Source organism: Pristiophorus japonicus, chromosome 1 (genome assembly GCF_044704955.1).
Source record: "Pristiophorus japonicus isolate sPriJap1 chromosome 1, sPriJap1.hap1, whole genome shotgun sequence".
NCBI classification, from domain to species: domain Eukaryota; kingdom Metazoa; phylum Chordata; class Chondrichthyes; family Pristiophoridae; genus Pristiophorus; species Pristiophorus japonicus.
The window spans coordinates 221,950,606-221,972,430 of record NC_091977.1 but is presented as its reverse complement, the minus strand read 5'-3'; the positions used below and the strand labels follow the sequence as shown (position 1 = coordinate 221,972,430).

At 44.7% G+C, this 21,825-nt stretch overlaps 1 protein-coding gene across 1 annotated transcript in view; it reads left to right on the top strand.

The window, feature by feature from the left end:
* tek (TEK tyrosine kinase, endothelial) overlaps positions 1 to 21,825 on the top strand; it is a 167,289-nt gene that overhangs the window by 70,740 nt on the left and 74,724 nt on the right. The window contains exons 3-7 of the mRNA XM_070886697.1: positions 2,741 to 2,851; positions 4,947 to 5,099; positions 11,422 to 11,553; positions 19,335 to 19,472; positions 21,030 to 21,158. Coding sequence (XP_070742798.1) covers positions 2,741 to 2,851; positions 4,947 to 5,099; positions 11,422 to 11,553; positions 19,335 to 19,472; positions 21,030 to 21,158 — 663 coding nt within the window. The remainder of the gene's footprint in view (positions 1 to 2,740; positions 2,852 to 4,946; positions 5,100 to 11,421; positions 11,554 to 19,334; positions 19,473 to 21,029; positions 21,159 to 21,825) is intronic.

The following is a 21,825-nucleotide window of genomic DNA, read 5'->3' as shown; positions in this document are numbered from 1 at the left end:
TCACTCTGCAGCCTCTTAGCATCCTCCTCAGAGCGTGCACTGCCACCCAGCTTAGTGTCATCTGCAAACTTGGAGATATTACATTCAATTCCTTCGTCTAAATCATTAATGTATATTGTAAATATCTGGGGTCCCAGCACTGAACCCTGTGGCACCCCTCTAGTCACTGCCTGCCATTCTGAAAAGGACCCGTTTATTCCCATTCTTTGCTTCCTGTCTGCCAACCAGTTCTCTGTCCATGTCAATACATTACCCCCATTACCACGTGCCTTAATTTTTCACATTAATCTCTTGTGTGGTACCTTGTCAAAAGCCTTTTGAAAGTGCAAATACACCACATCCACTGGTTCTCCTTTATCCACTCCACTAGTTACATCCACAAAAAACTCTAGATTTGTCAAGCATGATTTCCCTTTCATAAATCCATGCTGACTTGGACCGATCCTGTCGCTGCTTTTCAAAGGCGCTGCTATATACACCTTTAATAATTGATTCCAGCATTTTCCCCACCACCGATGTCAGGCTAACTGGTCTATAATTCCCTGCTTTTTGTCTGCCTCCTTTTTTAAATAGGGGTGTTATATTTGCAGTTTTCCAATCTGCTGGGACCTCCCCAGAATCCAGGGAATTTTGGTAAATTACAACAAATGCAATCCACAATCTCACAATCCCTGCCATTACTGCTCTTAAGACCCTAGGATGCAAGCCATCAGGTCCAGGGGATTTATCTGCCTTTAGTCCCATTATTTTACTGATTACCACCTCCTTAGTGATTGTGATTGTGTTAAGTTCCTCCCTCCCCTACAGCCCCTTGACAATCCACTGTTGAAATATTATTAGTGTCCTCTACCGTAAAGACTGATACAAAATATTTGTTCAGAGTTTCTGCCGTCTCCATGTTCCTCATTACTAATTCCCCGGTCTCGTCCTCTAAGGGACCAACATTTACTTTAGCCACTCTTTTCCTTTTTATATACCTATAGAAACTCTTGCGATCTGTTTTTATATTTTGTGCTAGTTTACTTTCATAGTCTATCTTCCCTTTCTTAATCATTTTTTTAGTCGTTCTTTGCTGGCTTTTAAAAGCTTCCCAGTCTTCTGTCCTCCCACTAGTTTTTGGCCACTTTGTATGCCCTTGTTTTTAATTGGATACCGTCCTTTTTTTCTTTAGTTAGCCATGGATGGCTATCTTTTCTCTTACACTCTTTCCTCCTCACTGGAATATATTTTTCTTGTGAGTTGTGAAATATCTCCTTAAATGTACACCACTGTTCATCAACTGTCCTGCCCTTTAATCTATTTTCCCAGTCCACTTTAGCCAAATCTGCCCTCATACCTTCATAGTCTCCTTTATTTAAACTTAGTACGCTGGTTAGAGATCCAACTTTCTCACCCTCCATCTGAATTTGAAATTCAATCATGGTATGATCACTCATTCCAAGGGGATCCTTTACTAGGAGATTGTTTATTAATCCTGTCTTATTACACAGAACCAAATCTAAGATAGCCTGCCCCCTGGTTGGTTTCGTTACATACTGCTCAAGGAACCCGTCCCTTATGCACTCTATTTTTGTTGGATACTTGCACAATATTGGAACAATTGGTTGCCAATGGAAATCTCTCCTTACTTATGTTTTTCTCTGAGGTAACAGAGGGGCAGCAATCAAGGTGACCAGGCAGGTCAATTTACACAAGACGTATGCGGGCCCTTTCGGTACCATCCCACCCACACGTATCTGACAGTGACCATATGGAACTCACTAGATAGCCTGTAGGTCAGCAGAGAGCCAGGTGCAGTGTTGTACCATATTCACTGCAAGGACATTTGCAGCGAATATGCACCATAAGGCTGGCACTGCCAGTAACAATAATAATAATCAAGCCCTCTTCCTCCATCTCCTCTCAGGCACTCTGCAGACTTCCTTTTATGGGAATGTTCTCCTTAGAGAGAAAAGAAGGTGAAGGGGAGATTTAATAGAGGTGTTCAAAGTCATGAAGGATTTTGATAGAGTAAATAAGGTGAAGATGTTTCCACTGGCAGGAGGGTCAGTAACCAGAGAACACAGATGTAAGGTAATTGGCCAAAGAACCAGAGGGGAGATGAGAGGAGAAATTTTTTTATGCAGCAAGTTATGATCCGGAATGCACTGCCTGAAAGGGCGGCAGAAGCAGATTTAACAGTAGCTCTCAAAAAGGGAATTGGATAACTACTTGAAAAGGAAATTTTTTTCAGGGCTATGGGGAAAGAGCAAAGGGGAGTGGGATTAATCGGATAGCTCTTTCAAAGAGCCGGCACAAGCACGATGGGCCGAAAGGCCTCTTTCTTTGCTGGACAATTCTATGATTCACTGGAAAGTCAATGGAGGAAGATTTCTAATATGCAGTCCAGTATGTGAAACAAAATCATAAACTTTGTCACAATGTGCATAGCGGAAATCTTCCTTCAGTACTGAATGAGCTTCTGAAATGCGATGCATCAGCTGTTAGTTTACTAATAGCATTTCAAGTTCCATGCTGATGTGGTCAGGAGATTGATATGTTTGACACATCACTAATCATGCTGTTGGCACCCCATCTTTCTTGAAAGTGATCCTAAAACAGATACAGAAAACATCAGAATGTGTGCTGGGAAGCTGTTTCCTGTCTCTTTCACAGACCCCTAATCATTGTCTGTATGCGACCTGGTTGAAGAATAAAAGGTTTGATCTGATCTGGTGAAAACAATGTTTTTTTTTTTCAGCGCATTTCCTCCCAGAGGCAATTACTGTTACTGCAAATAAGGGCGACAAAGTGACCATTCGTTTCAAACAACAACTCCAGACAGATGCTGATGTTATGATCTATAAAAATGGTAATAAAACTATGCCGTTATAATCCATTCTCTTTCAGGCATTAGACACCAAATTAACTTTATAAAGCTTTGTATTTCACAATAAACCATTTTATTGCAAAATACAATTAAATAGCATTGTTCTTAATCAGTTCCTAATTGAAGTTACTAAATTTTGTTCAAACATCTGTCTATAAATAAGAAGTATGTTATTTTGCATTCCTCGAATTCTGGCCTCTTGCGCATCACCGATTTCCATCATTCCACCATTGGCAGCTGTGCCTTCAGCCGCCTAGGCCCTAAGTTTTGGAATTCCCTCCCTAAAACTCTCCGCTTCTGTCTCCTCCTTTGAGATGTTTCTTAAAACCTACATCTTTGACCAAGCTTTTTGTTACCTGTCCTAATATCTCCTTATGTGGCTCGGTGTCAAATTTTGTCTGAAAATCTCTCCTGTGAAGCACCTTGGGATGTTTTACTATGTTAAAGGCACTATATAAATGCAAGTTGTTGTTGCTATGCTTTAAGTGTGTACACTATTAAACCTATATAATAGTTCTGAATGGATGGTAATGGTGCCATTTTTCTGTTCACAGTTCTTGCTAAGGTTACCATCACCATCCGGATCAGTCTCTTCACCAGATTTAAATGTGATTCCTGGTCTAAAAATTACATTCTACCATGTACAGGGGAGTCACCCCTTTGGCCTTGTGATGTCAGAGAAGTCAGATTACAAGCGCTGTGACATAAGCAAGCACCAGTTTGCTAATCACATAATTTAAATTGGAACAACTTTTCAAAGATTAAGAGCTAGAAAAAAGATTGTGAATAGGAGCCCAACATTTTAAATCTATTATTGTGCTTCGATATTCTCACGGAAACTATAACTATATCATGCAAGTAATTTTAATGCAACTTTTGACATGCTTTGTTTGCAACTATTTCCTCACAGTCTCCCCCTCAATCCCATTTTCTCTTTCCAGTTCCCTCGCTCTCTTTTCTCTCTCTCTCCCTCTCGTTTGCTCTATCTTGCTCTCTCTCTCTCCTTCTCCCTCTTTCTCTGTTTTTCTCTTTCTCCCTCTATCTCTCTCTCTTGTTCTTTTTCACTCTCTCTTGTTTTCTCTCTGACTCCCCATCTATCTTTCTCCATCTCTCTCTTTTTACGTCTTCTCTCTCCCTCCCTTTCTCTCTGTTATTCTGCTTCATCTTACAGTTACCACTCCAGCTAACACTGATTGGCCACTTTTCCCGAGACCAGCAATGCACCCTGATTTCTGCTTGTAATAGTAGCAATATGCGCCAGGTCTGGACAAGCTTATGGGTTACAATCTGACCTTGCTAAATCTGGTGGCACATTCAGACTAAAATTAATTGGTGTATTTGCACTGAAAAAAAATATTGTTTAGCTGAATCAGAATGGAAGGAGAGCTGCCTGTTTTGCAATGCTGGTTTGCGCCCCTTATATCCTGCTCCTTCACATCAAGATTAAGTGTGTAAATAGATGCTTATCAAAGCATTCAAAGAGCCGAACTTCAGCTACAGAAGAGCTGCCTGTGATGCGAGAGATATTGGTTAACTTAACAATATAATTTTTTTGCAATGGGCTGTTCAGTAGTGTCAGCTGTGGCTCAGTAGGTAGCACTCTCACCTCTGAGTCAAATAATTGTGGGTTCAAGCCCCACTCCAGAGACTTGAGAGCATATAATCCAGGTTGACACTCCCAGTGTAGTACTGAGGAGGTACTGCACTTCTGGAGGTGCCTACTTTCAGATGAGACGTTAAACCAAGGCACCATCAGCCCTCTCAGGTGGAAGTAAAAGATCCTGTGCCATTATTCAAATCAGAGCAGGGGTGTTCTCCCGGTGTCCTGCTCCAATATTTATCTCTTAACCAACAGAAAAAAACCCAGATAACCTAGTCGTTATCACATTGCTGTTTGTAGGCAAATTGGCTGCCGCGTTTCCTACATTACAACAGTTATTACACTTCAAAAAGTACTTCATTGGCTGTAAAGCGTTTGGGACAACCTGAGATTGTGAAAGGCGCGATAGAAATGCAAGTTCTTTCTTTCTTAATAAGTTTATTCTATTTATAACTTTTTTCCTTTTTAATGTTGCAGAGGTATTTATCTCATCGGTGCCCCGAAACGATGTCACTCACACGGTTGAACATCAGCTCGATTCAGCCACTTTAGACGATGCGGGCATCTACTCTGTATTTTTGATTGGAGGGGAGATTTTAACTGCAGCATTCACCCGGCTGATAGTAAGAAGTAAGACTTTTAGATGGTTTTAATTGACTGCTTTACTTTTTTCAGGCTTCTGCTAGTCCAGCTTTACAACCCATAGATAGGATACCGAGGCTAGATTATGAGCACAGGTTGCATAGACTGGGCTTGTATTCTCCCAAGTTTAGAAGATTAAGGGGTGATCTAATTGAGGTGGTTAATATGATTAAAGTAGTTGATAGGGTGTGTAGAGAGAAACTATTTCCTCTGATGGGGAAGTCCAGGACAAGGGGGCATAACCTTACAATTAGAGCTAGGCCGTTCAGGGGTGATGTCAGGAAGCACTTCTTCACACAAAGGGTAGTGGAAATCTGGAACTCTCGCCCCAAAAAAGCTGTTGAGGCTGGGGGGTCAATTGAAAATTTCAAAACTGAGATTGATACATTTTTGTTAGGCATGGTTATTAAGGAATATAGAAGGCTAGATGGAGTTAATATACAGATTAGCCATTATCTAATTGAACAGGCTCGAGGGGCTGAATGGCCTACACATGTTCCTATGGAACAATACATCATACATTACTTTTTCCTGCATTTCTACAAACCGGTAAAAACGGAAAAAGATTATCTTACCTCTGTCCTGACTCTAATCTTCCTGGATTTTCTTTGGATTTTTTCTGAACTCCCAATGGACTATGAACCTTCACGTTCGGAGTTAAAGTTTAACTTTGAACATAGGGCACTACACGAGGTTTGGACTGGGCTGTCTGGTTTTGTCGCTCCAGAAATTTCAGTGCTCCAAAAAGGGGATTTTAAAATGGAGGTACATTTCTTTTCCACTTATTTCTATGGTTTATGATATGCAGCCATTTGTTTCTAAGGTCACAGAGGTTTTCAGCACGAAAGCAAAGCATACATCAGAACTCAGAGCAGGGTTCCCCCCAGTGTTTTGTCTGATCTTTTCCTCCTGTCTGGTTTTCAACCAGACAGCAAGCATATTTTGACTTTGTCATGTATGTACATGCTGTTTGTAGCCACCAGATGGTGTCATTGTTGGCCACTGAGCAGCACGCACATGGTGCTGCTCTGGTATAAAAGGTCAGCCATTTTGTGAGTCAGGCACTTTGGGCCATAATAAAGCAGGAATAAGGTTGTACCTTGTTCAGTTAAACAGTACTTAGTTTGTACCTTTATTGTATAGATAACATTTGGCGACGAGAATACAAGAACCTTTGTTTGCAAAATGAGCACGATTGGATTTTTAGAGTGTTTCATGGAAGGAGAAGATTGGACAGACTTTGTGAGCCATTTGAACAAGTACTTCGTGGCCAACAAAATGATGGGGGTCAACGATGCAGATCGGCGCCGGGCCGTGTTCCTTGCTGTGTGCGGTTCAAAGATCTACGGTCTGGTAAAGAATTTACTCATGCCTAGTGATCCAACAGTGTAAACGTACAAGGAGTTGTGTACATTGGTATGGGAGCAGCTCAAGCCAGACGACAGCATCAACATCTCAAGATACAGGTTTTATACACACGTTCAATCGGAGGGCCAGAGCGCGGTGGAATTCGTTGCCGACCTGAGACATCTAGCGGGACCGTGCAAGTTCGGGACGATGTTGGCAGACATGCTGCGGGACTTCTTTGTTATCGGTATCAACCACGAGGTGATCCTGAGCAAACTTCTGGTGGTGGAGGAGTTGGATTTAAAAAGGGCCAAACAGATCGCTCAATCATGTATGACGACGGACAGGAGTTTAAAGCAAATATCGGTGAAGAACCGAACCTCGGCAAGTACTGTAAATGCGATTGGTTTGGCAGAGCGGCACATGGCAGGGCCTATCCGGTTGCGTTTGCGAAACCTATGGCTGCCCAAAGTCCGCCAGCGGGAATGTATCCGACTTCTCCATGTTGGCGTTGTGGGGGAAATCATCGGCACCAGCAGTGCTGATTTAAGCAATATAGTTGCAAAGGCTGTCTGAGAGCGGGGCATCTCCAGCGCAAGTGTCCGCAGATGAGCAAACGAGCTGCAACACACCATGTGGCGGATGAGAGTCAGACTAGCGCAGATCCGGATACGCAATCCGAGATGCCAGAGGAGGAAGTGTATGGACTGTACTCCTTCATAACCAAGAGTAAACCAATGTTGATTAACATGAAGTTTAACAGGATACCGGTATCGATGGAACTGGACACGGGGGTGAGTCAATTGATCATGAACGAGAGAGCATTTAATAAGCTGTGGGATACTAAGACTGAGAGGCCCAGGCTGAGCCCTGTTAACATCAAGCTGCGCATGTACACCAAAAAACTGATAAAGGTGATTAGCAGTGCACAAATTAATGTGTCGTATAACGGTGCGGTTCACGAGTTACTGCTGTGGATTGTTCCAGGCAATGGCCCAACGCTGCTCGGCAGGAATTGGTTGGAGAAAATCAGATGCGACTGGAATGACATAAAGGCATTGTCGTCAGAGGAAGATACACGTGCCCAAGTATTGAGCAAGTTCCCCTCGCTGTTCGAACCGGGTATCGGCAACTTCACGGGAGCCAAGGTGCAGATCCACGTGGAATCAGATGCAAGACCCATCCATTATAAAGCTCGGGCAGTGCCGTAGATGATGAGGGAGAAGGTCGAAAGTGAACTGGACAGACTCCAGCGTGAAGAGATCATATCACCGGTCGAATATAATGAATGGGCCAGCCCCATTGTTCCCGTGCTGAAAAGTGATGGCACAATCAGAATCTGTGGAGACTACAAGGCTACGATCAACAGGGTTTGGAAACTAGATCAGTACCTGTTACCGAAGGCTGATGACTTGTTTGTGATGCTAGCCGGAGGAAGTCGTTCACAAAACTGGACTTGACGTCGGCCTATATGATGCAGGAGTTGGTTGAGACGCCGAAGAGACTTACGTGTATTAACACGCACAAAGGACTGTTTATTTACCATAGGTGCCCGTTTGGAATTCGTTCGGTTGGAAGGTCTACTCAACTACTTTGGTAACTTCCTACCTAAATTGAGCACTTTACTTGAACCACTGCACATGCTGTTGAGAAAAGACAACAACTGGGTGTGGGGCGCATTGCAAGACAGAACTTTTGAGAAAGCCACCAATCTGCTTTGCTCGAACAAGCTGCTGGTACATTATGACCTATGTAAAGATTTAGTTTTGGCCTGTGACGCATCGTCATATGGAATTCGTTGCGTGTTACAACAAGCCAATGAGTCGGGGAAACTTCAACCTGTCGTGTATGCATCCAAATGTTTGTCTAAAGCTGAAAGAGCCTACAGTATGGGAGAAAAAAAAGCTTTAGCGTGTGTGTACGGTGTTAAAAAGATGCATCAATACCTGTTCGGTCTGAGGTTTGAATTAGAGACCGATCACAAGCCGTTCATTTTGTTGTTTTCTGAGAGCAAAGGTATCAATACCAACGCTTCATCCCACATCCAAAGGTGGGTGCTGACATTATCTGCCTATGATTATGTCATTCGTCACAAACCTGGCACAGAGAATTGATGCTTTGAGCCGGTTGCCGTTGCCCACACCGGAGGTGGAAACGCCACAACCGACAGATTTAATGTTAATCATGGATGCTTTTGAGAGTGAAGGTAACCCTGTCACGGCTCAACAAGTTAAGACCTGGACCAACCAGGACCCGATATTATCGGTGGTAAAGGGTTGCATCCTCAAAGGGGATTGGTCTGCCATACCTAAGCAAATGTGCGAGGAGGCCAAACCGTACATTCGTCGCAAGGACGAACTGTCTATTCAAGCAGATTGCATATTGTGGGGCAATCGAGTTGTAATGCCAAAGAAAGGGAGAGAGAAGTTTGTGCGTGAGTTACACAGCACACATCCTGGTATAGTAATGATGAAGGCCATCGCCAGGTCCTATGTATGGTGGCCAGGAATTGATTCTGAGCTGGAAGCATGCGTGCATCAGTGCAACACCTGCATGCAGCTCAGCAAAGCACCAGCGGAATCACCGCTGAGTCTGTGGACATGGCCATCCAAACCTTGGTCCAGGATCCATGTAGATTTTGCAGGTCCCTTCCTGGGCAAGATGTTTTTAGTGATGGTGGATGCTTATTCGCAGTGGATAGAATGTATAATCATGTCATCCAGTATGACCATGGCAACCATAGAGAATCTCAATGTCATGTTCATGACACATGGTCGACCTGACATAGTGGTGAGCGACAATGGGTCGTGCTTCACCAGTCAGGAGTTTCAGGAGTTTGTAAAACTTAACGGCATAAAACATATAAGGTCAGCACCGTTCAAGCCTGTGTCCTACGGGCAAGCAGAACGTGCAGTACAAATTATCAAGCAAAGCATGAGGAGAGTAACCCAAGGGTCACTGCAGACCCGCTTGTCTTGCATACTGCTGAGTTACAGGACAAGACCCCACACACTCACAGGGGTCTCGCCTGCTGAACTCATGATGAAAAGAGGTCTTAAGATCAAGCTATCTCTGGTACACCTGGATTTAAGTAATCATGTTGAATACAGAAGACAGAGTCAACAAGGGTACCACGATCGCGCAACTGTGTCACGTGAGATTTCTGTGAATGATCCTGTATATGTGTTGAATTATGGTCAGGGTCCCAAATGGATCGCTGGTATGGTCATGGCCAAGGAGGGCAACAGAGTATTTGTTATTAAGCTCAAGAATGGGCAAACTTGCAGGAAACACATGGATCAAACAAAGCTGAGGTACACAGACGAGCCAGAGCAGTCGGACGAAGAAACCGTCGACAACCAACCAACCTACCAGCAGCCTTCAGTGGACTCAAGGGTCATCAGTGAACCCGGAATTTCCATCACGGACTTGTTCAATAAAAATGGACTTGCAATTCCTGACATAGCCACTGCCACCTCCAACAAGTCAGCCATCCAACCACCAGCCACAACAGACTCCGCACATTCACCCAAGGCCGGAATCAAATTGAGACGGTCAACCCGGGAGCGTAAAGCACCAGACCATCTCAACCTGTGAAAGAAAGTGATAAGATCTCAGAGGAGGGTATTGTCTTGCATGTACATACTGTTTGTAGCCACCAGATGGTGTCATTGTTGGAGGCCACTGAGCAGCACGCACATGGCGCTGCTCTGGTATAAAAGGCCAGCCATTTTGAGAGTCAGGTACTTTGGGCCATAATAAGCAGGAACAAGGTTGTACCTTGTTCAGTTAAACAGTACTCAGCTTGTACCTTTATTGCATACATAACAGACTTCAAAATGTTGAGAAACTTCATTGGTAAAATGCCCGGCAGTCCGTGGGATAGCAGGAAAAAATCCAGGCCAGGATTTCAAGGATATTGAATAGCAATGTTACTATTGGTGACTTCAATGGAAATAAATATCGGGAGAGATGTAATACTTGCTGCCGATTCGCTATCGCCCGTTTTACACCATTGCACAAAGTCAAGACCTCCCCAATGAGTTATCTCTTTCCATTGCACCTACATCAGGACAAGATATCACAGTTGCATCTCACCCTCATGGTTAAACACCAGTTGATATTTTCAAGGTATTACCTTCTATTTTGTAATGACTTGTTGCCATGTATAACACCTCGATGTTACCAGCTGCCATATCTGCCTCATTTATGTCAGGTGCACTTCTACTTCCTTGTTCTACTTCCTTGTTCTGATCTTTATTTGTATTTATTACTGTTTATACCCTGGGTGGGCACACATTGGAGGCATTACTGAACCATCACACATTTGTGACTCTCATGCATTAATATTCTCTTCAACTTTAGTTGTTCTCTGCAATGCAAACCATGTCCTTTCCCTCAGATTTCTCAGTAAAATAAAATACAATTGAGTTTGCCAGTTTGATTAATATCCATGCACCTAGTCTCAAGAGAGATAATATACATGGATATATAAAGGCTGCATTTAGAAATTAACATAATCAGTAATGTTTTTATAAGCTATTCTACAATTAGCAGCAATAACACTTACTCCATTCAAAACAACTTTTGACATTGATTAATTAATAATAACCAATCCTAGAAAAGGCACTTATTTCAATACTGTCAAAAATTGTTAATTGTGTCGATAAATCTTTTTACCACATGGATTGGAAGGCATGACCTCGCCCCTCCCTATCTCTGTAACCTTCTCTAGCCCTAAAACTCTCCGAGATCTATGCGCTCCTCCAATTCTGGCCTCTTGCACATCCCCAATTTTAATTGCTCCACCATTGGCTGCTGTGCCTTCAAAGGTGCTATATAAATGCAAGTTGTTGTTGTTGAGCAAAGATTCTTTTGATCACAGTTTTTGTTGGGATTAGTTGAATGTCAACTGAATTGCAGAACAGTCGAGTACATTAATAATGAAATATTGGCATTACAGAATGTGAAGCTCACAAGTGGGGAGCCGACTGCACAAAGCAGTGTCCGGTCTGTTTGAACGGCGGGATTTGCCACGACGAGATGGGAGAATGTACCTGTCCACCAGGTTTCATGGGGGAGCGGTGCGAAGCAGGTAAGAATTTCACAGGGAGGGTAAAGGTCATACTTTCTAATATGTCCTTACTATACAGTAGAAATGCACACGAGACCCATACTAGAGAGAAGGTCACTCTGTGACCAGTAACCTTTATTAGCCAGCACTGAAGTGGGGAAGATGGGTGGAGCTCCCCCTTTTATACCTGAAAGTCCAGGTTAGGAGTGTCTCCCACAAGTTCACCACCTAGTGGTCAGTGTTCTCATGGTGTACAACTTAGGTCAGTTTATACATAGATTACAATGACAGTTGAATACATGACATCACCTCTCCCCCAAAGTCTTATTGGGATCACAGGTTAAGTCTCTCTGGTGGTTTACGCTCCCTTGTAGAGCGTCTGAGTTGGGGCTCCGGTTGTTGGGCGCTGGCCTGAGTGTCTGCTGTTTGCGGTGCCTCAGGCCTGTCCAGACTGCCCACAGTGTCTGGGCTCTCCTCCACTTGGTTCCAGTTTTAGATCACCTGTGGTGGAGTGAACTCTACATCATGTTCTTCCTCTGCTTCTGCTATGAGGTTGCTGAACCTCCTTTTTGTTTGATCCACGTGTTTGCGGCAGATTTGTCCATTGGTAAGTTTAACTACCAAAATCCTATTCCCCTCTTTGGCAATCACAGTGCCTGCGAGCCATTTGGGCCCTGCAGCGTAGTTGAGGACCAAGACAGGGTCATTGACATCAATGCATCGCACCCTCGCATTCCCGTCATGGTAGTCACATTGTGACCGGCGTCTGCTCTCAACAATTTCTTTCATGGTGGGGTGTATAAGGGATAACCTGGTTTTGAGCATCCTTTCCATTAGCAGCTCTGCGGATAGAACCCCTGTGAGCGAGTGTGGTCGGGATCTATTGGCCAACAGGAGGCGTGATAAGCGGCTTTGTAGGGAACCCCCTTGGATTCTGAGCATCCCGTTTGATTATCTGCACTGCTCGTTCCGCCTGGCCGTTTGAGGCCAGCTTGAACTGTGCCGTTCTGACATGGTTGATACCATTTCCTACCATGAAGTCCTGGAATTCAATGCTTGTAAAACACGGGCCATTGTCGCTGACCAAGACGTCCGGTAGTCCATGGGCGGCGAACATTGCCCGTAGACTTTCTACCGTGGCAGAGGATATGCTTGAATTGAGAATATCACACTCGATTCATTTGGAGTAGGCGTCGACTACAACCAAAAATATTTTTCCCATGAAAGGACCTATGTAGTCCACATGGATGCATGACCATGGCTTGGCGGGCCAGGACCAGGAGCTAAGGGGGACTTCCCTGGGCGCATTGCTCAGCTGGGCACACGTGTTGCACCTGTGAACACAAAGTTCCAGGTCTGCATCTATCCCTGGCCACCAAACGTGTGACCTGGCAATTGCCTTCATCATGACAATGCCCGGGTGCTCATTGTGGAGTTCCCGGATGAACGCCTCTCTGCCCATCTAGGGTATGACTACTCGGCTTCCCCATAGTAGGCAATCAGCCTGAATCGAGAGTTCATCCCTGCGCCTGTGAAATGGTTTAAATTCCTCAGGGCATGCCACGTACGTGGCTGCCCAGTCCCCATTCAGGACACTTTTTTTGACTAAAGACAGTAGCTGGTCTCTATTTGTCCAGACTTTGATCTGACAGGCTGTCACGGATGAGCCTTCGCTTTCGAAAGCTTCAACAGCCATGACCATCTCAGCAGCATGCTCGGTTGCCCCCTCGGTGGTGGCTAGTGGGAGCCTGCTGAGTGCATCGGCGCAGTTTTCAGTGCCCGGTCTGTGCTGAATTGTGTAGTCATAGGCGGCTAACGTGAGTGCCCACCTCTGTATGCAGGCTGACGCATTTGCATTTATGGCCTTGTTGTCAGCCAAAAGGGACGTTAGGGGTTTGTGATCTGTCTCCAGCTCAAATTTCCTGACAAACAGGTACTGGTGCATTTTTTTCACTGCATATACACATGCAAGCACTTCCTTTTCTAGCATCCCGTAGCCCCATTCTGCCTGGGACAGACTTCTGGAGGCATAAGCTACCGGCTGTAACTGACCATTGGCATTCACATGCTGCAACACACACCCGACCCCATAGGACGACGCATCGCACGTTAAAACAAGTTTCTTACATGGGTCATATAGCATTAGCAGATTGTTGGAGCATAACAAATTGCGTGCTCAATCAAAAGCCCTTTCCTGGCTGTCCCCCCAGACCCAATCGCGACCTTTGCGTAGGAGCACGTGTAGCGGCTCTAACAGCGTGATCAATTTGGGAAGAAAGTTACCAAAATAGTTCAGGAGCCACAGGAACGAATGCAGCTCCGTCGTGTTACGGGATCTGGGTGCTCTCTGGATCGCTTCCGTTTTGGACGCAGTAGGTTTGATCCCGTCTGCTGCTACCTTCATCCTCAGGAATTCTACCTCTGGAGCTAGGAAGACGCACTTCACCTTTTTCAGTCGCAGACCCTCCGGTCCAGTCTGCGTAGCACCTCCTCCAGGTTGTGGAGGTGTTCTTCAGTATTACAACCCGTGATGAGGATGTCGTCTTGAAAAACCACCGTCCTTGGAATCGACTTGAGGAGGCTTTCCATATTTCGTTGGAAGATCGCGGCGGCCGAGTGAATCCCGAACGGACATCTGTTGTACTCAAACAACCCCTTGTGTGTCGTGATGGTGGTCAGCTTCTTCGACTCACTTGCCAGCTTCTGGGTCATGTAAGCTGAGGTCAGGTCCAATTTTGAAAAAAGTTTGCCACCGGATAGCATCGCAAAGAGGTCCTCCGCTCTCGGTACCAGTTACTGGTCTTGGAGTGACACCCGATTGATGGTGGCCTTGTAATCACCACATATCCTGACCGACCCATCCGCCTTGAGCACCAGCACAATCGGGCTCGCCCAGTCACTGAATTCGACTGGCGAGATGATGCCTTCCCTCAGCAGGCGATTCAATTTGGCTTATATCTTTTCCTGCATCACATACGGCACCGCTCTGGCCTTGTGGTGTACTGGCCTGGCGTCCGGGTTTATGTGAATCACTACCTTGGTCCCCATGAAAGTGCCAATGCCGGGTTGAAATAGTGAGTCAAATTTGTCCAGGACCTGAGAGCATGATATTCGCTCCACAGAAGAAATTGCATGGACATCGCCCCATTTCCAGTTCATGATAGCAAGCCAACTCCTCCGCAGCAGTGCGGAACCGTCCCCCGGGACAATCCAGAGTGGCAACCTGTTCTCCGAATCTTTGTGGGCCACGACTACCGTGGCGCTGCCGAGCACCGGAATGATCTCCTTTGTATATGTCAGTAGCTGTGCGTCAATCGTCAATAATTTTGCCTGACCTTGGACGCCCACAACTTGTCGAACTGTTTGATACTCATCAGAGACTGGCTGGCCCCCGTGTCTAGCTCCATTGATACTGGGATGCCATTGAGGAGCACTTTCATCATTATCGGTGGCGTCCTGGTGTACGAACTGTATATATATATTTTTTTTTAATTCGTAGCCAATCGTTCCAATTCTTTGTCAAATCACAAACGCCAGAGGTCACCTTGCACACATCAAGGATCACTCTGCGCCAATGCTCTTAGCCAAAAGGCCTAGAGCCACTGCACCGTTCCTGGAAGTACTGCAATACCAGGTTCGTGCCATGGAGGTGGATGGGTCAGGCCCCCCACACACCTCCGTGGAGGTGGAAATGCTCCACATGAATTCGCTGAACTTCAGCTTCCAGCGATTTCCCCAGTGTCCATTTGGCCTCGTAGGGCTTACATCGGGCCCGTCCTCCTCGTACATCAACCTGGCTGCAGGCTTCCTGCACATACGCGCCAAGTGACCGCTTACATTGCAATTTCTGCAGGTATATTGCTGATACCTGCAAGCTCTGGCTGTGTGTTTGCCTCCACACCTCCAACATGAGCCGTTGTTGGAAACAAAAGGTCCATTACCAGTCGATCGTCTCTGACTGTCTTTGTAACTGTCCTTAAACACACCATTGACAGGTCTTGATGGCCCCATTACTGGCCGCATTGTCCCTTGCGATGGCATGAATCGCCGTTCAGCTAGCCATTGTCTCTGTTGAATTCCATCTTTGGGTTTGACTACATGCTCGGGCATATCCGATTGCCCCTGTCTACCTGAAGAACTGTGTGCCGCGTTAACAATGTTGACTCCCTGTCCATTTGCTGCATTTAAACCAAGATTTTTGTCAAACATCATTCTGGTCTCTTCCTCCCCTGAGATAAATGTCTGGGCCATCAAAGCCGCCATTTCCAGGGTCAAGTCTTTGGTCTCAATCAGTTTCCTGGAAACCCCAGCGTGCCCGATGCCCTCAATAAAAAAGTCTCGCAGTATCTCCGCTCTGCATGCATCTGGGAACTTACATAGGCTCGCCAGTCGCCGGAGGTCTGCCACGAAGTCTGGAACGCTTTGCCCTTCTCGCCGTCGGTGCGTGTAAAACCGGTGTCTCGCCATGTGCATGCTGCTCGCCGGTTTAAAGTGTTCCCCGAACTTACTGAGCTCTTCAAAAGTCTTGTCCGTTGGCTTTTCTGGCGCTAGAAGGTCCTTCATCAGGGAGTACGTCCTGGATTCACAAACCGTCAGGAGATGAGCCCTGCGTTTGTCGGCCAAATCCTGTCCCAGCCATTCCTTAGTGACGAAACTTTGCTGTAGTCTCTCAATAAAATCGTCCCAATCATCACCAACACAGTACCTCTCATCTGTGCTGCTAGTGGCCATGCTCGCGTGATTTAAATCCCAGTTTCTCGTCGCCAATAATATGTCCTTACTATACAGTATAAATGCACACGAGGCCCATACTAGAGAGAAGGTCACTCTGTGACCAGTAACCTTTATTAGCCAGCACTGAAGTGGAGAAGATGGGTGGAGCTTCCCCTTTTATACCTGAATGTCCAGTTTAGGAGTGTCTCCCACGAGTTCACCACCTAGTGGTCAGTGTTCTCAAGGTGTACAACTTAGGTCAGTTTATACATGGATTACAATGACAGTTGAATACATGACATTTTCTGCATATGTGGCAGCGATCACAAGGCAGGAATCTAATCAAAGGTTTTAGGTTACATCAGCAACCACAAAAGGAAAAGAACAAACCTTTTGGAAACTTAGATTACTTTCTGAGACTGTATCTGACTCCTTTTATAGCATATGCATTGAGTTTTATTGGGTTGCATTATTCAGTTTTGAATGAGGTGATTTTTGTTTGCAGCTAGCATGCTGCTTTTATCTCTCTGAGAAGGCAAGCGTTAGATAATAATAATAAATTAGTGTCTGCTTTCCAGATCACTGGTTAATATCAATCTTTTCATTATTTAGATTTTAAAATATGGGCTGTAAAATTTCCAATCTAATAAAATAAAGACTTGCATTTATATAGTGCCTTTCACAACCTCAGGATGTTTCAAAGTGCTTTACAGCCAATGAGGTACTTTTTGAAGTACAGTCACTGTTGTAATGCAGGAAATTACTGATTGCTTCTTTTCGACCTTGTAGTGATTACCTTATAGTGATTACAGTTTGTGAAGGATTTCTCCAGCATGGAAGCTTGCTAGATACAAGTGCAGTTCCATACTGGGGCAGATTATGAACTTACTCCATTATTGCGGGATTATAATTGTGTGAGGCTCTGTTCCAGTGGAAGGGGAGCCAGCTCCGGAATTCCTGAAATGCACACCTGGTGGTTGAACTTCCGTGCCGGGAGCGCAAGTTCATAAACTGTATCCTACAGTGTTACTGCCCCAGCGTGGATCTGCACTCGTATCTAGCAAGCTTCCATGCTGGGAGAAGTCCCTCACAAACTGCAATCACTACAAGGTCATCACTACAAGTTATCAAGAAACAATCTGTAACTTCCTGCTTTGCAACAGTGACTACACTTCAAAAAGTACCTCATTGGCTGTAAATCGCTTTGGGATGTCCTGAGGTTGTGAAAGGCGCTGTATAAATGAAAGTCTTTCTTTTATTAGATTGCAAATCTTATGGCCCGTATTTTTAAATCTAAATAGTAATAGATTGATATTAACCATTGACCTGGAAAACAGACGCTAATTTATCATTATTATTTAAAGTTTGCCTGCTTAGCGAGATAAAAGCAGCTTGCTATAAATTAATTTTAAGATTGTATTAGAAATTTCAGATTCAGGAACTCTTGTTATTAATACCCTCGATTAATTTTCTCGAGTGTTTAATGCTAGAAACATAGAAACATAGAAACATAGAAAATAGGTGCAGGAGCAGGCCATTCAGCCCTTCTAGCCTGCACCGCCATTCAATGAGTTCATGGCTGAACATGAAACTTCAGTACCCCCTTCCTGCTTTCTCGCCATAACCCTTGATCCCCCGAGTAGTAAGGACCTCATCTAACTCCCTTTTGAATATATTTAGTGAATTGGCCTCAACTACTTTCTGTGGTAGAGAATTCCACAGGTTCACCACTCTCTGGGTGAAGAAGTTTCTCCTCATCTCGGTGTTTAATGCTAGACTGGGGACACTTGAATTAATTAAGTCAGCTCTGTTTCCCCTGCTCCAGCCTAAATTCCATAGGAACATTCATTATAGTCAGTGTGATCCCAACTTTCAAAACTGATGAATTAAAATTGCAATACAGCCCCCGCCAATCACACTGTCCACGCTTATCTCAGACATGGCCTATATCGGACAAATGGCGCTGACCATTTGCTGTCACCATGGGCGTCCATTGTACTAAACGCACCAACTGTTTCTTGCAGTTCAGTAAGTGCTTACCCTGTGCTTACCCAATTAAAAAACTCTGCTGATTTCAGCCAATAATGGGGCTTTGAGCAGTTTCAATCAGCTGTTCGTGCCTGGTTACAGTGCGATGACCTTAGTGATGAGATTTGGATGTAGGTGCGAACAAGTAGTAGTGGCAGATGCTAAAAGGAGAATGCCTGTTTAAAAAAAAATGTTGGTACAATACTTACATTTTTGCTTTTAATGCCCACCATGTGTAGTGGGTAAATCTCATGTGATGGGAAAACTGCAAGTAACGGGCAAACCGCGTTGCCACCAACACATCTGTTATAAGTGGTGCGGACTGTATTACAGTCTATGAGTTAAAGGTGTAGAATCCTTATTTCCCACCTGTGACTGTTTTTCCATCTGGAAAAATCAACTGGTTACCACTTTTAGCATTTTGATGAAATGCCAAAGTTGTTTGAATTTTTCTTAGAACGTTTGAACTTCTAGCATCATTGGAGGCACTCATTCCCCTGCGCCCTCCCCCTCAATGTAAAAGCCCCTAAATACACTGGCTGGTCCTGATGCACCTGTTCACCCCATGTCCAGGGATTGGACAGGTGAGTTGCCCCTTTGCCTTGCAGCCTGGTCTTCCCCTGATCCACCAGTCGGATGCATTGAAAGAAAAGTGAGGAGGGGTGGGGGGAGGGGGGAGTTCCTGGGATCATACCTTGCTGCCTCATTTCCATGCCCCCCCGCCCTTTTCCTGTACCTTCAATAACTAAGACAATGAGGCAAGAGGTACATTTCTTTACACAGAGGGTTGCAGGAGCAAGGAATGCTTCAACAGAGGCAGTGTTTGAGGCAGTGACCAGTATATCTTTTAAGGGGAAATCGGATAAATAATTGAAGCAGAGGAAGATACAGGAGTACAAGGAGAGAGCAGGGCAGGTTAGGTTTGGATTGTTCTAGCAAAGAGGCAGCACAGACAAGATGGCCTGAACGGCCTCCTTCTGTGCGATAAACATCTGCGATTCAATGAGCACCTTCCTTTGACTTTATGCTATTTTAGTTAATTAAAATCCTTTGGCTTTCAGCGTGTGGGGAAAATACGTATGGGAGAAGCTGCAAGAGACCATGTAAAGGAGGGAACTGTAGTTTCTCTACGTTCTGCTTACCCGATCCTTATGGCTGTTCCTGTGCGACTGGATGGAAAGGACTTCAGTGCGATAAAGGTACAGTTTGTGGAAATAGGCAGTGAACAAGGATACTTAACTCTTTAAGGACTTTAGTAATAGCACTAAACCTCAAATAATCAAATAGAGGGCTCGACATTATCCCAAGAACCTCGCGAATGAAAAAATGCTCCTTGGTTCTGTACAGTTTTTAACAAACATTTATTTTCATAAACAAACAAATATTACTTCATAAAACAAACAAGCATTGTTATTAGTTTCCAGGTGTTTATAGAAACATAGAAACATAGAAAATAGGTGCAGGAGTAGGCCATTCGGCCCCTCGAACCAGCACCGCCATTCAATAAGATCATGGCTGATCATTCTCTCAGTACCCCTTTCCTGCTTTCTCTCCATACCCTTTGATTACTTTGGCCATAAGGGTCTTATCTAACTCCCTCTTAAATATATTGAATAAAATCATTAAAATTTGTTCAAGGAGATTTTTTTATTGAAGTAAAAGCGATAATGACAAAGAAACTTCATTGACTGTAAGTAATATCTCTTCTTTTCTAACTATCAACAAAAAAAACCACACCAGTTGTTATTTCTACTGGTGTCTCTCATATTCTAACCGCTGTTTATATTCACACTTCTTGTGGGACATTCATGATAGAAAAAAACAATTGTAATATATTTATGTAATTCATCACTTGCCTGAAATAAAAGCTTTGATTATTCAATCTCCAAATTCTTTCAAATTCTTTTGAAAAAAGCAAAAAAACTTTCAAATTCTCAGACTGAGGAGATGCACTCTTCAACCCTTCAACCCTTCTGCCTTTCGACCCTGAGACCCTGCTTGCCTTTGACCTTCCGACGACTCTACCTTTTGACCCCTCGACCCTTCGAGCCCTCGACCCTTCGAGCCCTCGACCCTTCGACCCCTCTACCCTTCGACCCCTCTACCCTTCGACCCCTCGACCCTTCGACCCCTCGACCCTTCGACCCCTCGACCCTTCGACCCCTCGACCCTTCGACCCCTCGACCCTTCGACCCCTCTACCCTTCGACCCCTCTACCCTTCGACCCCTCTACCCTTCGACCCCTCTACCCTTCGACCCCTCTACCCTTCGACCCCTCTACCCTTCGACCCCTCTACCCTTCGACCCCTCTACCCTTCAATCCTTTGACATTTTTACCCTTGGACCCCTTTTACCCTTCGACCCTTCTTCCCTTCAACCCTTCTATCCTTCGATCCCTCTACCCTTCGACCCTTCTACTTTTTGACCCTTTGACCTTTCTACCCTTGGACCCCTCTACCCTTCCATCCTTCTACCTTGCGAACCTTCGACTCTTCTTACCCTATGAACCTTTGACCCTTTAACCCTCAGCGCCTTTTACCCTTCGACCCCTGTTGACGTACAGATTGTATTCTGGAAAATTCTGCAAATTGCACAAGCTCAGAATGCACTGATGTGATTGAATGCTTTTTTTTAACTGTTCTGGAGTTAAAAACTATTCAGTCAAACCCCAGGCATTTAAGTGAGGTCTTTAAGCACACACTTTACTTAACATAATTTATGCTGAATAGTTTTATTTACCTGAGGTTTGCTTGCAGCCTGTGATCCTGGGCAGTATGGGGCTGACTGTCGACTGAAGTGTGAGTGTGTCAATGGAGGAACGTGTGATCGCTTCCGAGGGTGCCTTTGCGTCCAGGGGTGGCATGGCCTGCACTGTGAGAAAGAAGGTAAAGCACAATAATGACTTAACAAGATCGTTAATAAGAGCACCTTAATGCAGTAGAAACATTACGAAGGGGAAATTGCTAATTTAGAAAATAGAATGCAACCTGGTTACGCAGGTAAATGGAGTTAAGATACGGATCAGCAATGATCTAACTGAATGGCGGAAAAGGCACAAGGGGCTGAATCACCACTCCCTGTTCTTATGTAACCCAGTGGCTGTGACAGTGAAGTTTGCCTTGGTCAGTATTTTATATTTAAAGGGAATTATTGACTGGAATGTGTGATTTCAGTACAAAATCACAGCCTGCTTTGAGGAACTCAAAGATGGCAGTGTACATCATTGGGTGAGGACATACTGGGTTCTGTTGTGATGCCTCCCTGTGGCTGAATAATTGGCCAGCGTTGACTGTTTAGGCTCACACATGAGATATGGCCACTTGGGCAAGGTATTGCAAGGGTCATTTTCACCCACGGAACTAAGGAGTCATTGACCCCAACATGAACAAAACAAGAAATAAAAACAGAAAATCCTGGAAACACTCCGTTGGTCAGGCAGCATCTATGGAGAGAGAAACAGAGTTAATGTTTCAGGTCAATTACCTTCCATCAGAACTGGAAAAAGCTTGAGATGTAACAGGTGTTAACCAAATACAGAGGCAGGGAAAGGGG